General features: G+C 39.0%; 1 protein-coding gene across 1 annotated transcript in view; it reads left to right on the top strand.

Annotated features, from left to right (window-relative positions):
* The window catches only part of CMTM4 (CKLF like MARVEL transmembrane domain containing 4), a 36,679-nt gene extending 22,922 nt beyond the window's left edge, over window positions 1-13,757 (top strand). The window contains exons 3-4 of the mRNA XM_065028477.1: window positions 6,120-6,218; window positions 6,952-13,757. Of these exons, the coding sequence (XP_064884549.1) occupies window positions 6,120-6,218; window positions 6,952-7,125 (273 nt within the window). The 3' untranslated portion in view covers window positions 7,126-13,757. The remainder of the gene's footprint in view (window positions 1-6,119; window positions 6,219-6,951) is intronic.
* The last annotated feature ends 1,492 nt before the right edge of the window (window positions 13,758-15,249 follow it).

The raw sequence follows: 15,249 nt of genomic DNA on the forward strand, positions 1-15,249 counted from the left end.
TTGCTAGTGAGGACTGTTGCTTTGTGATGACTGCTGCTCCTGTCTGTGCAGGACTGCTGTTGGAAAAACATGCAGGGAAAGCAGTGAGGAGCAGCTGAGAAAGAACCGAGAGGGAAATAAGCAGGTGATCGTCAAGAAACCAAAATGAAATGAGGCTTGTCCAAGCATTCATTCAGGAGCTTCACTACATCTAACAGACCTTGTATTCCAACTCAAAAATAGTTAGAAATGAGAATAAAATAATATGAATCTTGGTTTTGAGGCCACTACTTCCACTTCTTCAAAATCATAGCTTGTCCCTGACCTTTCAGAGAGTTGGCTGAGGCATTTCAAAGTCACATGTGTTAATTCAGGGTGGTTTATTTTACATAGTTTGCTTGAGATGCTGTAGCTAGAACTGATTTACAGCAAAGCCAGACACCTGGGGCCGGATGGAAGCTCCTGTTCAGGAGCACCTGCAGGCGAATGCCCTTTGGGGACTGTGTGTGTGACAAGGGACCCACGGGGACCGTCAGCCCCGCGCTATGAGACGGGCACTTGGGGGTCTCTGCACAGCGGAATCCAGCCCTCTGGTCACTGACAGATTGCTGAAATCACCAGTCATGAGCTGTTCCATAGGGAGAAGCGATGCTGATGTAAATCTTGGAGTGGCAGACTATAGTGTCTGAATAAGGCTCCTGTACTTGTGTGAGCCTAAATAAATAAGAAAAAGAGGTGGAATTCAGTGCTCATATAGTTAATTGTATTCCTTCTACCTGTGATTTAGTTTTACTTGAGAAAGCATGTTTCCATTTTTAATTGTGGTGCAAAATGCTGATACAATGTTTAATAGTATGATTGTAGGGTAAAATTATGGGAGTTTGAGCAGTGTACTTGTCTTAGAGGACTAACCGCTATGTTTGTAAAATTCAAATTGATAGCTTCACATAGGGAAGAAGTCCCCAAACCTTGCAAGTGAAGTACTGGTTGGAGGAAAAATTAGAGACAATGTATCAAAAAAGGGCAGATAAAACCAAAACAACATAAACCCAATAACCACACTTGCCCTCCCTTCCCCTGCCAGCTGGAAAACAAGCTGCCAAAACCAGACAGCCAAAAGTAATCCTTACTTCGAGCTCTCTCTTTTGTGGAAAACAACCTGGACAACAGCAGGCCATTAACTTCTGTCACTTTTTGTGACAAAGTCAAGCTGTTGAAAAGTGCAGGCTTCTTTTCCAAATTGCATTCATTTAGCTACTTTAAACTCCATTTAAATGGAAACTCTTGGATTTCAGAAAGCAAATGACAAAAGCAACCACCAGTTTAAACGTCATATTTTTGTTTATACAAATTACAACTGCAAGATGGTACCGTCTCCCTTTTAAATAGTACCTGGTTGTTTGTGCAGTCTCTTACTTCGCCACAAAATATGGGATAAAAAGGCAGAGCGTGTGTGTTGATTGAATGTCTCTTAAAAAGCTTGGATGTGTGAAGTCATGGAGAGAGGGATGGATAAAGCCGTGTGGATATTCCTGACGCGCCTCTGAGCATCCAAGCCGCCTGCTGGTAATGTGTAAACAGGATGTAACAGCAGCTTTCAAAGCTGGTGTCCCTTGCAGCTTTCAGGAGTTACTTCATGGGAGTTTCCAGGCCTGTTAGCAGAGTTCATACCACCAGTCCAGCTTTTCTCTGTCCTCATTAATCCAGGAACCATACCTGCCCAGACCCTTGAAAATGAAAGACTGTAGGATGCTGTCCACTTTTATAGAGTTTCCAGCCTTTACGGCAGAATGAGCAGAACAAAAGCCTCACCCTGTTTTAGTATAAAACGCTGTCTTGGCATAAACCCATCTTCCTCCACAAGTTAAGATTCCTCTTCTGCTCCTTCAGAGTGGGCGGATGGCTGGGGATGGCAGTAGCAAAGTGTGTCTTGGATACTCTCCTTTGGACTAATAGGAGCACTGGTGACTGATCAGGGTGACTTGAGCACAACTAGCAAATGACAAGAAGTCAGTCTTCATTTTAAATCCTTTTGGGAAGGAAAAAGGGAGCAGCAGCAGTCTAGAGTGGATTTGATTCAGCCCATAGATTTTATTCTCTGTTATGGATGGCAGTTTGTACAGTATTTTATGGCACAGCATACTGTCTCATGAGGTTGCTGTAATTTCAGCAGAAATTCTTCTATCTGTGTGATGTGGTTTTTACTTTGTCTATAAATATAATAGCAAGAACTTCAGCTCCATCATGGCCAGATTTGAAACGGCTCATCTTTTTTCAATTAGTTTATTCTTTTTATTGCCACGATTATTCATTTTCTCTTACGTGGAAAAAAGTAACATTACTTTAGGGAGTGTCCTTTCCTTCTTGAATTCTTGCTGTAATTAATTCCCTTTTGCTTCTTCTCTGACTTTGTCCAAAACCACTGTGTTTTGTTTTGCCTTTTTTCTTATATTTCTGCTCTAAATAGTAAGTACCAAATTTTGGATTAAAAACAAACCTCCACTGATACTTCCATCTGTGATGTTACCATTATATATTGGTGTATAAGTATATATATATATATATATATATATATATGTATTTTATATATATATATATATATGTATATATATAAAAAAATATATATATAATATTTTTAACTGTGTGAGTCTGAAACAAGTATTAATGACATTAAAAAGTTTTGACCTAAACAGGAATAATGGAACTGGAGAAACATATAAACTGGAACCTCAAGATGGAATCAGTTCTTTGGATTTGAATTGTTGGATTCTTTGCAAGGATGAATTTGATATTCTTTGTAAAGGAGAACAATGAAATAAAATGCCAGTGATGACGGCAAAGTTTCTAACATATCTTTGGTTTCCTGGAAAAACTATGACAAAGGCAACCGGTAGTGTAATTTCAGCAGTATTTCAGACCTCTGACAAGAAGCCTTCCAGTCAATATGTAGCATGGAGACAGGTGACAATGTCCATCATGGTGTGGAGAGGTTTTGCTGTCTTGCTTGTAATATTCTCCTTTGGCAAGATAATCAGGGTAGCAGATTAAAACAGACAGAGGTCAGCAAGATTAACTAATAAGCACATCTGACCCCGTAAATCATAGAGCATTGTGTGTCATCCATTTAATTTTTTAGTATGGCACTAAGGAAGAAGAGAGTGTGTGTCTGAAAAAACATAATCTGGATTATAAGAAGCAAAAGGTGGAATATTAAGGACATTTTTGACTGTTTGTTCTGGTGGTTGCCTCCCTTACAGTTACATTTACTTCATGTTGAATATGACTCTGGTCTTAACTTTGCAGCTGTTAATTTTGTTCTGTTATTAATTTTGTTGTGATTTTTCTATGTTAACCTTTCAAAGCGCTACTGTTTCTTGATTATTGGAACACTGGAGTCTTCATGTACATAGCTCAATCTTTTTAATATTCAAAGCAGTTTAGGTTCTTTGATTCATACTGTGAGAAATTTCCTCCTCCTTTCAAATAACTTCTGTGGCTCTTCTCTGTACCTTGTCCAATTTTCAACTTACTTTTAAAAATGTGGCTACCGGAACAGGATGCAGCATTCCAGTATCCCTTGCACAGGTAAGATTACCACCTTACACCTATTCTGTCCATATGTCCAAAGGAATGTATAATTGCTTTTTCGCCCCCCCCCCCCCCCCGTTTTTTTGTCATGGCATCACATTTCGAGGTGCTTACCTACTGCAATTACCATGTTCTTCAGAGTTATTTCTTCTAGGATTTTATTTCCATTCTGTAGGTCATTTCTATAGGTGGCAAATTTACTCTGGTAATAAACCACACAACTTGACTATGGGTTGAACTAAATTTTTAATTTTTGTCTTTAAATTATTCAAGCATATAGCTGCCAAATGAACTCTGGTAGTGAAATATACAACTTGACCTTGGGTTGAACTAAATTTTTAAAGTTTTTTACTTAAATTATTCAAGAACATAGCTGCCCTCTCCTCCGTATTTAGTTTCAGCATCCTTGGTGTGGTATCTGTTGTCATATATAGTGAGATTTCCCCTGTGGTGAGGAAAGGTTTGTGCCAGTGAGAACCACAGCCCTTGTTGAACCCCAGAAGCACAGTTCAAACCACTGACCTCAAAGTTGGAGAGGAGGATACTTGGAGAACTTGTGAAATGCCGTGTATTTTCTAGTATCTATTATCTCAGCAAAGTAAAAAGTTATAAGATTAAAACTGCAATAACTATTTCATAAAAAAACGATTTTGTTTGATGCCATAAGTACCAGTAAGATTAAATAGAGGTGAGAAAGTGTATCTCTGACGATGCACTAGCAGGTGGAAAGATGGTAGGAGATTCTGAAACCTGCAGTTTGCTTTTGTTTCTTCAGTATTTGGTAAGACCGTTTGAGTCTTACTGGGCTCATGAAATGTGAATATGTGGGTGGAAATAGCAATGGAAACCTCTCAGAATTGGGCCGCAGTGCTAAGTCATACAGTTTATCCCCAGGTATGCTGCATTTTGACAACCAGCTGTTGCTGGGTCAGGACCCCCAAAACACAGGTAGTTTTCCCTGTGAATAACAAAGCGCCCAAAACCTTCAGTTTTTACAATTGCTTTCTAAAGCATTCTCCAATCACGGCTAGACAGACAGATGTTTTGGGGGTGGCTGGATGACAATGGTCTTTTCCAAGTCTTTGTGCTGTGTAGCTGGAACAGAGTCATGGGATTCATGCCCAGGGAATAAGTTTAAATTTATGTCTTCAGTGTTCTAAGCCTAAATTCTTACAGTGCTTTACAAGATGATCTCGACAACGAAAAGAGTGTAGTAAGTGGAGGAGCAGGAACAGGCTTGTGAAAGATGAGGGTCAAGTAAAACAAATTTGTCCTTCAGTTCTAATTAGAGAGTGGTGTTGGGATGCTTTTCTATGGTGGCAGTTGGCATGTTCAGTATGCTCTTTTTTCCTTCTTTTTTCTTCTCCCCTTCTCTTTAACTCAGGACTGTGAGTCGCACACCAAACTTGTATGCAGGTTTTCTTCTGTCCCTCTTGGCTGTGACAGTATTTGCCTCCTGCTGATTTCATGTTCCTTCAGGATATTTGTGCTGAGCTGCCATTCCCTGACTCCTCCTCACCTCTCCTTGCTCCCTGACCTCAGCTGTTTGTTCATTTATTGCGATAGTCTGTTATTTCCTGCATCTCTGTAGGGTGCATACAGTGCAGTATACATATGTATCGAATGCTTTAAGAAAATCTTAAAAGATGCCACAAATAACATACTGAACAGCTAGTCCCTAGTGAATCTTGCACTTTATTTCTTCTGTTCAAGTCCCAACTCTTTTTTTTCCCCCCTTGAGTCTGATCAGATATTCTTTTATTGACATAATTGTGCTAATAGCTGACATTCAGAATTCTTACTTACCTTACGTTAATGGCCCTGCTTTATTTAAGGCATGGCAGCATAGTCGTCTGGAGGCTGAGTGACATATGCGGCATACGTATAACTGAATTGCATGTTGCCTGTCATTTTTCTGTGCTTGGAGCAATGCAGGAATTTTCCCTACACTGAGGCTCCTGGGGTGCCGCTGTGCGTATGTTCTAAAATGCCTGCTTGAAGCATCAATTTTATGCAATAAGTGTGTAAATAATTAAATAAATCTGTGCGTTCTCGCAATACAGGCAGCTGCTACTCATAGAAATAGCATAGGACATGCAGTTTTCTTCAATAAAGGCCTCAAAGAACTTGTAGGACTGCTATCTGGGTAGTGCGTGGAGCACTCTTGTGATGCGAAAGAGAACAAGGGGTTCCTGAAGCGCTAAAGCTGGATAGTCAGGTTACTTTGGCGTCAGCTGAGGTAGAGCTTTGCTCATTGTTTATGCTGGCAGTACATTTCTCATAAACCCAGCAGAAATGGAGGTGATGCATCCAGAACCTGTGCTGGTGCTTCATGTGTACGTGCTGTTTGACTCCAGTTCACAGACTAATGCGCACACGTGCTACGTTTCCTGCGTAATAATCTTTGCCTTCTTTTGGATAAGAGATAAACTGCATAGAATGTGGGGATGTGTTACTATAGTTCTCGTTCGACGCTTCTTCTATTTCATCACTTCTAATAAAAGCAAGCAAAGAATCATTGTTTAGTAATGCTAATGAATTTATTTTTTTAGGATCTGGTCAACACTGGACTCAGCACTTTCTTCTTTTTCATTGCCTCTGTAGTACTTGCTGCTTTAAACCATAAAACTGGAGCAGAAATTGCTGCTGTGGTAAGAATTTGAACTTCTTTGTATAAGACACTTATCTTCTATTAAAACTAAGAGTAACCTTTCCCTTATGTTCAATGAATATTCCTGTTGCCTTTGCCATCTCAATTTACTTGTCATTTTATGGCCGGTGTAAGCTAATTTTCATTTAAAAATATTGGCATCCTTTGGGTTGTTTGTCTTAAGGCTCGAGGGAAGAACAAACAAAAATGACTTGCAGAGAACACTTTGAGCAGTTGAACTTGCCTTGCTTCTTTCTCCATAGCTAGTTTAGGTGATAATGCTCTGTATTGCAAGTCTATGGAAAAAATAGAGCCAAAAATTCACAAGCAATTACAGCTGTTTATACAGGAAGAACTGCAGATGAGCTCCTTCTCCAGGCTGATGTCTGGACTGGTTCTCTTGTCATTCATCTACTACCATGTGCACCCTGAGGAGTGAACTGTTGGATGAAGGGCTGTATTCTTCTTTACAAGAGGTTCTTCCATTGAAGTTGCATTGCAGGATTTAATTGTCGTGATTGTAGACAGAGAACTTTGTTTTCTGGGATCATTTATCTTAGTCACTTCTGCAGATTCTGTAGTTCATTGAAGAAGAAAAACATCATTTTTACACAACATGATGATTTCTCAGTGCAAATAAAGTAGAAAACTAAGTTTCTGAGGAATTTGTTGTGAAACTACTATTGTTCTTGTTTTCAAAAATTGTCTTTGACAACTCTTTCTACTTCTTGTAGATATTTGGTTTCTTGGCAATGGCAGTGTACGCTGTGAACACATATTTAGCTATTAAAAAGTGGCGAATGAACAGCAGACAACAAAGTAGTCGGCAGACCAGTGATTACATACGTGCTCGGACAGAATCCAGAGAAGTAGATCATCGCCCTGAGATTCAGCGTCTGGATGCGTGAAAGCGACATTCGCGTGGGACTGCAAAGGGAAAAGAAGTGCTTTACTCCCTCACACAATAAAGGGGCTTTTCTTTTTTTGGGGAAGAAAAGGAAGATCAGATGGTGGCAAAGAATGCCCAGCGCTGCATTGTGCAGAGGTGCATTGAGTCAGAAGCTGTTGTCATGAAGGCAGTAAATGTTGGTCATTCAAAAGCAAGATCAGTTTAAGATGTCCACATGTATATATACATATATTATATATTTTATATAATATATAGTATATATATATATATGTTTTGAAGTATGTCATTGTTTTGAATTAACTGCATGATATTTTCCTTCCGTCTCTCAAGTGCAAGCTCTGAATATACCTGTTCTGCCAGTGTTTCTTTGTCTGTCATAAACACTAAGACCAGCACGGCATTGCTTGGTTAATATAAGAAAGAAATCAACCAAAAGTAAATTTAATACATGCAAAAAGGAAGTGAGGGGCAAAGAGCAATAACTTTAGCCACGTATCGTGTCCAAGGAACTCTCTGTGTCCGTCCTCATGCAGCCTTGGCAGCGCAGCTCAATTCTTACCTGTAATATCTCCTGCGGTTTCACTGTTGGTGCACTTAAATAGCTGAAATGGACAATCATTTCACATTTTTGATTGATGGATATATAGTGTTGAGATAGTTACTCTGTGGGTTACTCTGAAATGGCCATATTCAGTTCATGCATGGCGTTGGCCAGGTCTGACCTTGTGGAAAATGAGCATGCTTGCTAAATGATCACCATAATGCATCAAATGCACGCATGTGGTTTCTGAGAATGTTGGGATACATTCTGTTTTTCATTCTGAAATGAGGAATCAGCTTGGTAGGTTGGATGGAGAAAAGGAGGTTGAAGGGGCACGATAGAGAAGGAAGGGGCCGTGATCCAATAGACTTGCTTTCCAGTCATGGCTTTGTTCTTTCTCCTGGTATGGGTGATGGTTTGGTTTGGTTTAAGGTTCAGCCTTTCTGAGAAGCCTTGGGTAAGCAAGAACTAGCAAAAAATTATGTGTTTATAAAGTGTTGCTATGGTTGCAATATTGTGATTCGTGTAAGATAAATATTTTCTGTCTTGGGGGGTTGTTTGTTTTTTCTAAAATTAAATCTGTTGGTAGTAGATAACATTGATTTTTATATTTTTTTTAAATCTATTTTTTAATTGGGTGTTTCTGCATCTTTTCCCCCTAGTATTTATTTGAAAAATTAGTTTAGATAATTGGAGGATAATACGACTGTACTGATTTGTTTCGAAATAGCTTTACCTAACTGAAGTTTTCTTATTATAATTGTACTTCCACTGAAGAGGATATTTTCTCTACTCAAGACTTGAATTCTGCAGTAATCAGTTAGACCATGTCATAATGTTATTAGGAAGATGCCCCTTGATTTTTTGATGGGTGATTCATGTATGTAATCTGTTATCTGGCATATGCATGCCTGCGTGTTACGTGAAGAAAATGTGTGGGGCGGAAGATCTCTAGAGCTGGATTCCTTCCAGGCCTAAGCTGATGAAGTCTTTGAAATTAGCAGAACTGTATGCCATGTATGCCTGAATCTGTTTCACATCTGAATTGAACACTTTTTGCATTATGTTCTTACCCTTGTAGTTGTTACTCTGAAGTGGGTGAATGCAGTTAATTGGAGTCTTAGGAACAAACAGCAATATGTTGCAGTAGGTCACTGAAATATGAAAAGCAGGTTATACCGAAGAGAAGATCGATAGAAGTGCCTGGGCTTTTTGGTACCAGAGAGGAGTGGGGTAGTGACAGATGCGAACTGGACACGGCAATGTTTGAATCAAGCGGCAGAGAACTATTTTCATCTGTGAAAACACGGTGACAAAACTGATGTCTTTTCATTTTCGCTGGAGAGAGATCATGAAAAGCTTTTGTTCTCTTTTAGCTGGAATGACAAACGCAGAATGATTCAGTTGTACTTCCCATACAGTGCAATACTTCATCATGTAGCCTAATACACCTGAATGACCTTGAGTGCTTTTACACGTGAAATAAGTTTTCTTGAGCTGAGAACAGTATGTCTTTATTTATTACTGACATCATGACTTGAGCTTAGCACAGTTTCAGGGTAGAACTCAGAGAGTATTAATTTAATAAATACTATCTGATACACTTTGTAAACCAGAAAAAAGAAATGTAAATTTGTGATTTCCTTAGTTTGGGACCCAAGATGATATTAGTATTGTACAGTATATACTTTCTAAAAATGTAAGTGAAGCATTTAGTAGTACTCCAGGGACATTATTTACTGTTTGGATTATATAGAAGGGAAACAAAGTAGCTGTGAGAGACAACTAAATTTGAAACATCGATCTGCTACAAGCTGCATGTGGACCGTTTGGAGTGAATTAACCACTAGTTTCCCATGAACTTTAACGTCCCTAAGCAAATGTGGTATTTATCACCTTTGCTATTTTGGGGATGTGCAGGCTCAGCAAATACTTATCTAATACGTGGTTTTATTAATGCAACCCTTCCTTAGTCCCTGTCTGTATATCTGTTATTTTCATGTCTCATGACAACTTTGTAAATGTTCCTACTTGTTCCTTTCTGTGAAAAACAAACAAACCTCCCAAATCCCCCCCTAACCAGCCAACCAGAAAAAGAAAACTAGAACCAAACCACTGCAAACCAACCCAACAACCCCAAATAAGTAAGAATAATGTTTTTAGGGCATAATTTTAAAAGCCCCAAATGTAATAGCAATTCAAATAGCGTAGAAAATAATACCCTCTCTTCTGCTCAGATGAAATACTGAACAGCTTTGTACTGTGCATAAATAACAGGTCTTAATTCTGAAATCTCTGGAGCCAAACATCTGCAGCAGGTATTTAGGGTAAATAAATAATCCTAATCGTGAATTTGAGATGCGTTAAAGGGTGCGAAGGAAAGTGGAACCCAAATGTGACAGTTATCCAGTACTTTCAGAATGATACATGAACAATCCACAGCTGCAGAAGGAATGATTGCTTTGCGCCTCCCGGCGAAGAGAGACCCCTGGAATGAGCAGTAAGCGCGGGTGTAGGATGGTTCCTCTGTCCTGACCCCGCGGCCATGCTGGCTGGTGACACGGTGCGGAGATTCTACCCCGACGGTGTTTATGGTGCCTCTTAAAACCTGAGGTATGTTGACAAATCCGTGTGGTTACCAGCGAACCGCTGCTCAGCTGAAATGCAGTGGTTGGTTCGCAGAGACCTGCAGGATGTGGGTGTTTGCATCCAGAGGGCTCTGCGGATCTAGCAGAAAGTCTTCTCACCGAAAAGAACAGAGCTCTTGTGAAATTGGGTGCTTAGTTCTTGTTGTTTACAGCATAAAATAATGGGTTGTTTTGAGGGCCAACAAAGCTCAAGAAGGCTCTGCAGCTAGAGATGTGTATTTGAGTTTTAATGGCAACAAAAGTAATACTATAAAATGAAGCCGAAATAGGTACGTAAAACAGTGGAATGTTTGAAAACAGTTTGTAGAAATTATACCATACTTCTCACTTTATTTTAACAGAGGGAGATGGTTAAAATGCGTTGATGCAAATATTCAGGAAATCTCTGAATGCCACTTCAGAGTTTTACTGGTGTGTTGTTTTCCTTGTTGGCCACTTGGCCACCTGGATAGGTGTGTTCAACAGAGCCAGAGCAGTGCTGTCCAACCTCAAAGGGGTCCTTTGTTGTTTTGGTCTTATTTTTACGTTGTCTTTTAAAAATCTCTTTATAATTTAACCATTTGTATTCTAAAAATATTCTTTAAAAAAATCTGCTTACACTGTGATTTTTGATAGCCTTTAGTTTAGAGTATACAATACAATGTCATTTTCTTTTGGGATATACAGCTTTCAAAAGTGTTCTTATGCCCCAAAATGTTGACTATTTATGATGAAAATGTGATGAGATGAAGTTGCCTATTCAGAATCCCGGTGCAACTCTTGTAAGCATGCTGGATGGATGAGTTAGTGGAACTGCCTTTTAATCTCTATGGGTTAATAATTTTTTTTAATAACTAGCCACAGGTATTCCTTTTTAAATTATACTTGGCAAACAGAAGATATTTAATTTTATATACAATATACATAGTTACCTTGATTGACATATTTATAACAGAGCTTTGTGTTTACTATGAAGGTTTTATCTGTATACCGTGGACTTAATCGGTACAATTTTAAAAAGCCAGTTAGTGTATATGGAAGGATATGGAAACGATCTTCATGAATTCAGAATGAGGACATAGGAGCATTTTAAAAAGCAATAGCCAGATCACACTAATGGAGTATCTGGGGTTTTTCTTATTTTTTGATTGGGGCTGGTCCCTGCAGCTGTTTTAATAACATCTGGATGTGAGTAACAGAATGAAACATGAGCATCTGCCTGTTCTGACTGCCACAGACTATTGTTTAGAATATGGGAAATTTCAGGGTATTGTATTTGTTTTGCTTTGGACAAATGTCTCAATAGACATATTTAATTAAAACCTTCATTTGCTTGGAAGAAAATACCCTCTCAACTAGGCTGATTTATCACTTTTGGTAACCTTTTAATCCCAGAAGCATTATTGTCTAAATATTTTTAGTAATGTTAGATTTATCCTGTTGTCTACAGGTTACAGTGGTTCTGGTTAGCACCCTTTATTACAACAATTGCTACCTTCATTTTTCTACTGTTTATACTTTAGTCTTGAATGTTTACCGGTTTCTACTCATTGGATATTGAGGAGGGAGAGTGTATCTTAGCACTACAGTTCATCAGCTTTAATTCATACATCACAGTTCTGGAGTAAGAAAATATTTTGATTTATATATTGTGGCCAATTTATTGCATTTTCAAATGATTTCTATACTTAAGACATAACATTTATGACATAATATAACAAATGACTTGGCTAATCATTATATCTGTCTAGACTTACTCTCTTCTGTGTTAGTGTCATTTTGAAACTATTTGTATATGTTGAAGTTTGTAAGGGTTCGGGAACCCACAATAAAATAGTAAAGTATGTATTTATTTCTCAATATAATGCTCAATTTTGATTTGAAAGTTGACACTTTGTATGTCTTTTCACAGAATTGTAAGCAAATACTGAAAAACTGCTTCACCTAGGGTGCCTTCCATGTGTGGTATAAACACTTGTCATTCACAAAAATAGAGATGTAAATTTATTAAAGCCGTAAACACTATTTTTGTAATACGAGTCACTAACGCATCTCTGGTTTCGTTGTGCTTTGTTCGCAGTAATACCAGTTTTATGGCTGCTGTAGTCATTGCTTTCCCGTTGTGCACTAAACAGTAAGTCTGATTTCATGGTGAATCCAAAGATTGTCTCACTTTTGCTCTGCCTGACAGATGGAGATACAGCCCGTTGATGTCAGCTGGAAGGTGCTCCAGATTCCTGTCCTGGAGACTTGTGTTAGGAGATGCTCAGCGTGGGATGTCTGCATCCTCTGGAAATAACAGTGGGTGTAATCTAAGCATTCTGGTTCTAGCTCGTACTTTATAATGTCTGAGGAAGGAGCATCCAGGCCTGACTGAAAGACTTGATCCCTCGGGGATGCAGGTCCAATACTGTCAGATTGTAATTGCGAACAGCTCTGAATATTAGTTGAATAGCGGGTTAGAATTCCATCTCGGGCTGAGCAAAGGGGATGCAATTTTCCTTTTATCATATGAGCACAAGTCTGCTGTGTAATACCCTTGGTATTTTGCTTTTGAAGTAAGAAAAAAAATGTAACATTTTGCCAAGGAAAATCTTACAAGTGCACTCTGTGTGCGAATGCAGAACCTGACTCTGTTGTCCTTACTCAGGCAAAATCCCTATTGACTTAGGGGACTGCAGATCAGGTACTCATTTATCACCAAATCCCGATGGCGGATTTGGAGAACATCACAAGCTAGCAAACGTGCACATAGAGACAATTCACAGCCCTGAAGCAATTTCACGTTATTTGGTAAGTGTTGCTGAAGTTCCCCAACCGCACACAAGGCCGGCTAATAGAACAGGTGTGTTCTGTAGCGGTACCTGCCAGCTGTGAGCACTGGCTCCTCCATATCGACAGCTGGAACTCACATGTGTACGTGTAGCATCTCCCAGCTCTGTATGTGAAATTTGTGCTCTTAATGCTTGACCAATTTCAAAAGCAAAGTAACTCTACAAGAAAATGTAACCTCTGACTTGTTTTTACACCAATATGTTGTGCGCTTCGTTTCTGTTGGGTTTTATGCTGAACAAAAAATGCAAGCTGAAGAATTGTCATGTCTTGCAATACAGAAAGCAGTCTTGTTTTGAAAATCCATACTGTTATAGCATAGTTTAAATTATGTATTTATCAGTTTTAAATGTCATTTTGCTTCTCCCATCTTTTGTATATGGGCACGATATTTTTTGTAATTGTTTTTTATTTAGTTGTCTTTCTGTCTCTTTTTCTTACTGATATTTGAAGATTTGAGCTCTACAGATTTTCATGGTACTCTTCTGATCATGTCTTCATAGTGTAAAAGTCTGTATTTTTGTATGTAGGGAAAATGGTAGTTTTCTAACACTTATCTTGATCAATATAGTATGGAATCATTTGTGAAGGACTTCCTGTTTAATAAATGGGCATATTAAAGAACTAAAACATTGTCTTCATCTGTAAAGGCAACGTAGAAACTTGGTATCCCAAGCGTCACGGTTGATGAGTTGATAACCCAGTGAGTGCAGTTGCCAAATGCATTTCCTATACAAGAGAATAGAGCCTAGGGGTTAATACTCAAAACAACCCAGTTGGGAGTTCTCGTGTGACTGTGTCTCTGATGAGACAAACTTCATAGATGCGGGAGTTAATGGAAACCCATGTATAAGCGGTCCTTGATGAGAGGTTATACATAGCAGAAAGCACGTGGAACTGCTTTAATGCTGAAGTGGTTGTGGTGGGATTGCTCATGGGGAGGTTTCTCTGTCTGGTATGCTGAAATGGGACAAAACGCTCTATGTTGTGGTTTGCAGCATCATGTTCTGGACTGAAAAGGAGTTTTGGGGCTGAAATACCAGAGCGAGTGGGTAATGCTCTGCCACCTCATGGCTATAGGCTGCAAGTCCTACCTTGATGCAGTTGGGATTTTTGGTATCCAGGTGCGAGGTGAGAGCACTGAGTTAATACAGGTAAGAACTGTGGAATTGCACAGATGGTTGAATGAGTGGTGTGGACAGATTTGGGAATATGGATGACGTTCTTAAAACGCTGCTTAGGGGTGACGTGTGTGGGGAGGTGGACAAGGGGTACGACTGAGCTTGTACAGATGGATTCACTAAGGAGAGGCGTGTGTTGTACAACTTCTCTGCTACAACATGGGCCAGTTCATTTTACCTGTGCGGGGTTGTCAGCAAAGGCAGATTCTTGTCTGTTGTGGTGTTGCATCGATTGGACCTGTTTGGAGATCAGGCTTTAATGTAATTGATGCTGTTTAAGAAGTTAAAGTGCTGGGCTTAATGGCATATTGGCACTGGTGTTCTCATCCATGGCGTTCCTTGGTCAAGAGAAGCTTTGTCAGCTCTTGAATTTAAAAAAAAAGATGATTCTGTGTGACTTAAATACTGAATCTTCCTTCACTCTCCTGGGAAGACTATAATTGATTTCTTATTTAATGGATCTAGCAAAATGGGATATGGCAGCATCCAAAATATATCAAATAAAACCACAAGTATTAAGTGGTGAAAATTAACACTGGAATCGCTCTGTGGTTGGGTGTTGGGGGTTGTTTTTGTTGTTAGTTTGTTGGTTTTTTTTCCTAAGTAGATTGAAAAATTGATGTAAAAACCAAAACCAAACCCTTTAATTTTCTAAGTGGCGTTATTGGCCTTCTGACCCAGAAGTTCTACAAAACATTAAGAGTACTGTGAATTCTTCCAGTAAAGAATGAATCTGTGTTGCATTAAGGATTTTTTGACGCAGTCGTGTTTGTTTAGAAGAAAAACGAGATGGTGTCTCAATCCTGACTTCTAAATCAATACTCCATGCAGAAAGGTGTCTCAAGCATCTTGTAACAAGAGCCACATTCTCAGTGCTTATCTAAATTTCTCCTGCTTCCTTGATGTGTTCTCTCTTCCTTCGTGCTTAAAAAAGATGAAAG

The sequence above is a fragment of the Columba livia genome, chromosome 13 (genome assembly GCF_036013475.1).
Source record: "Columba livia isolate bColLiv1 breed racing homer chromosome 13, bColLiv1.pat.W.v2, whole genome shotgun sequence".
NCBI lineage: Eukaryota > Metazoa > Chordata > Aves > Columbiformes > Columbidae > Columba > Columba livia.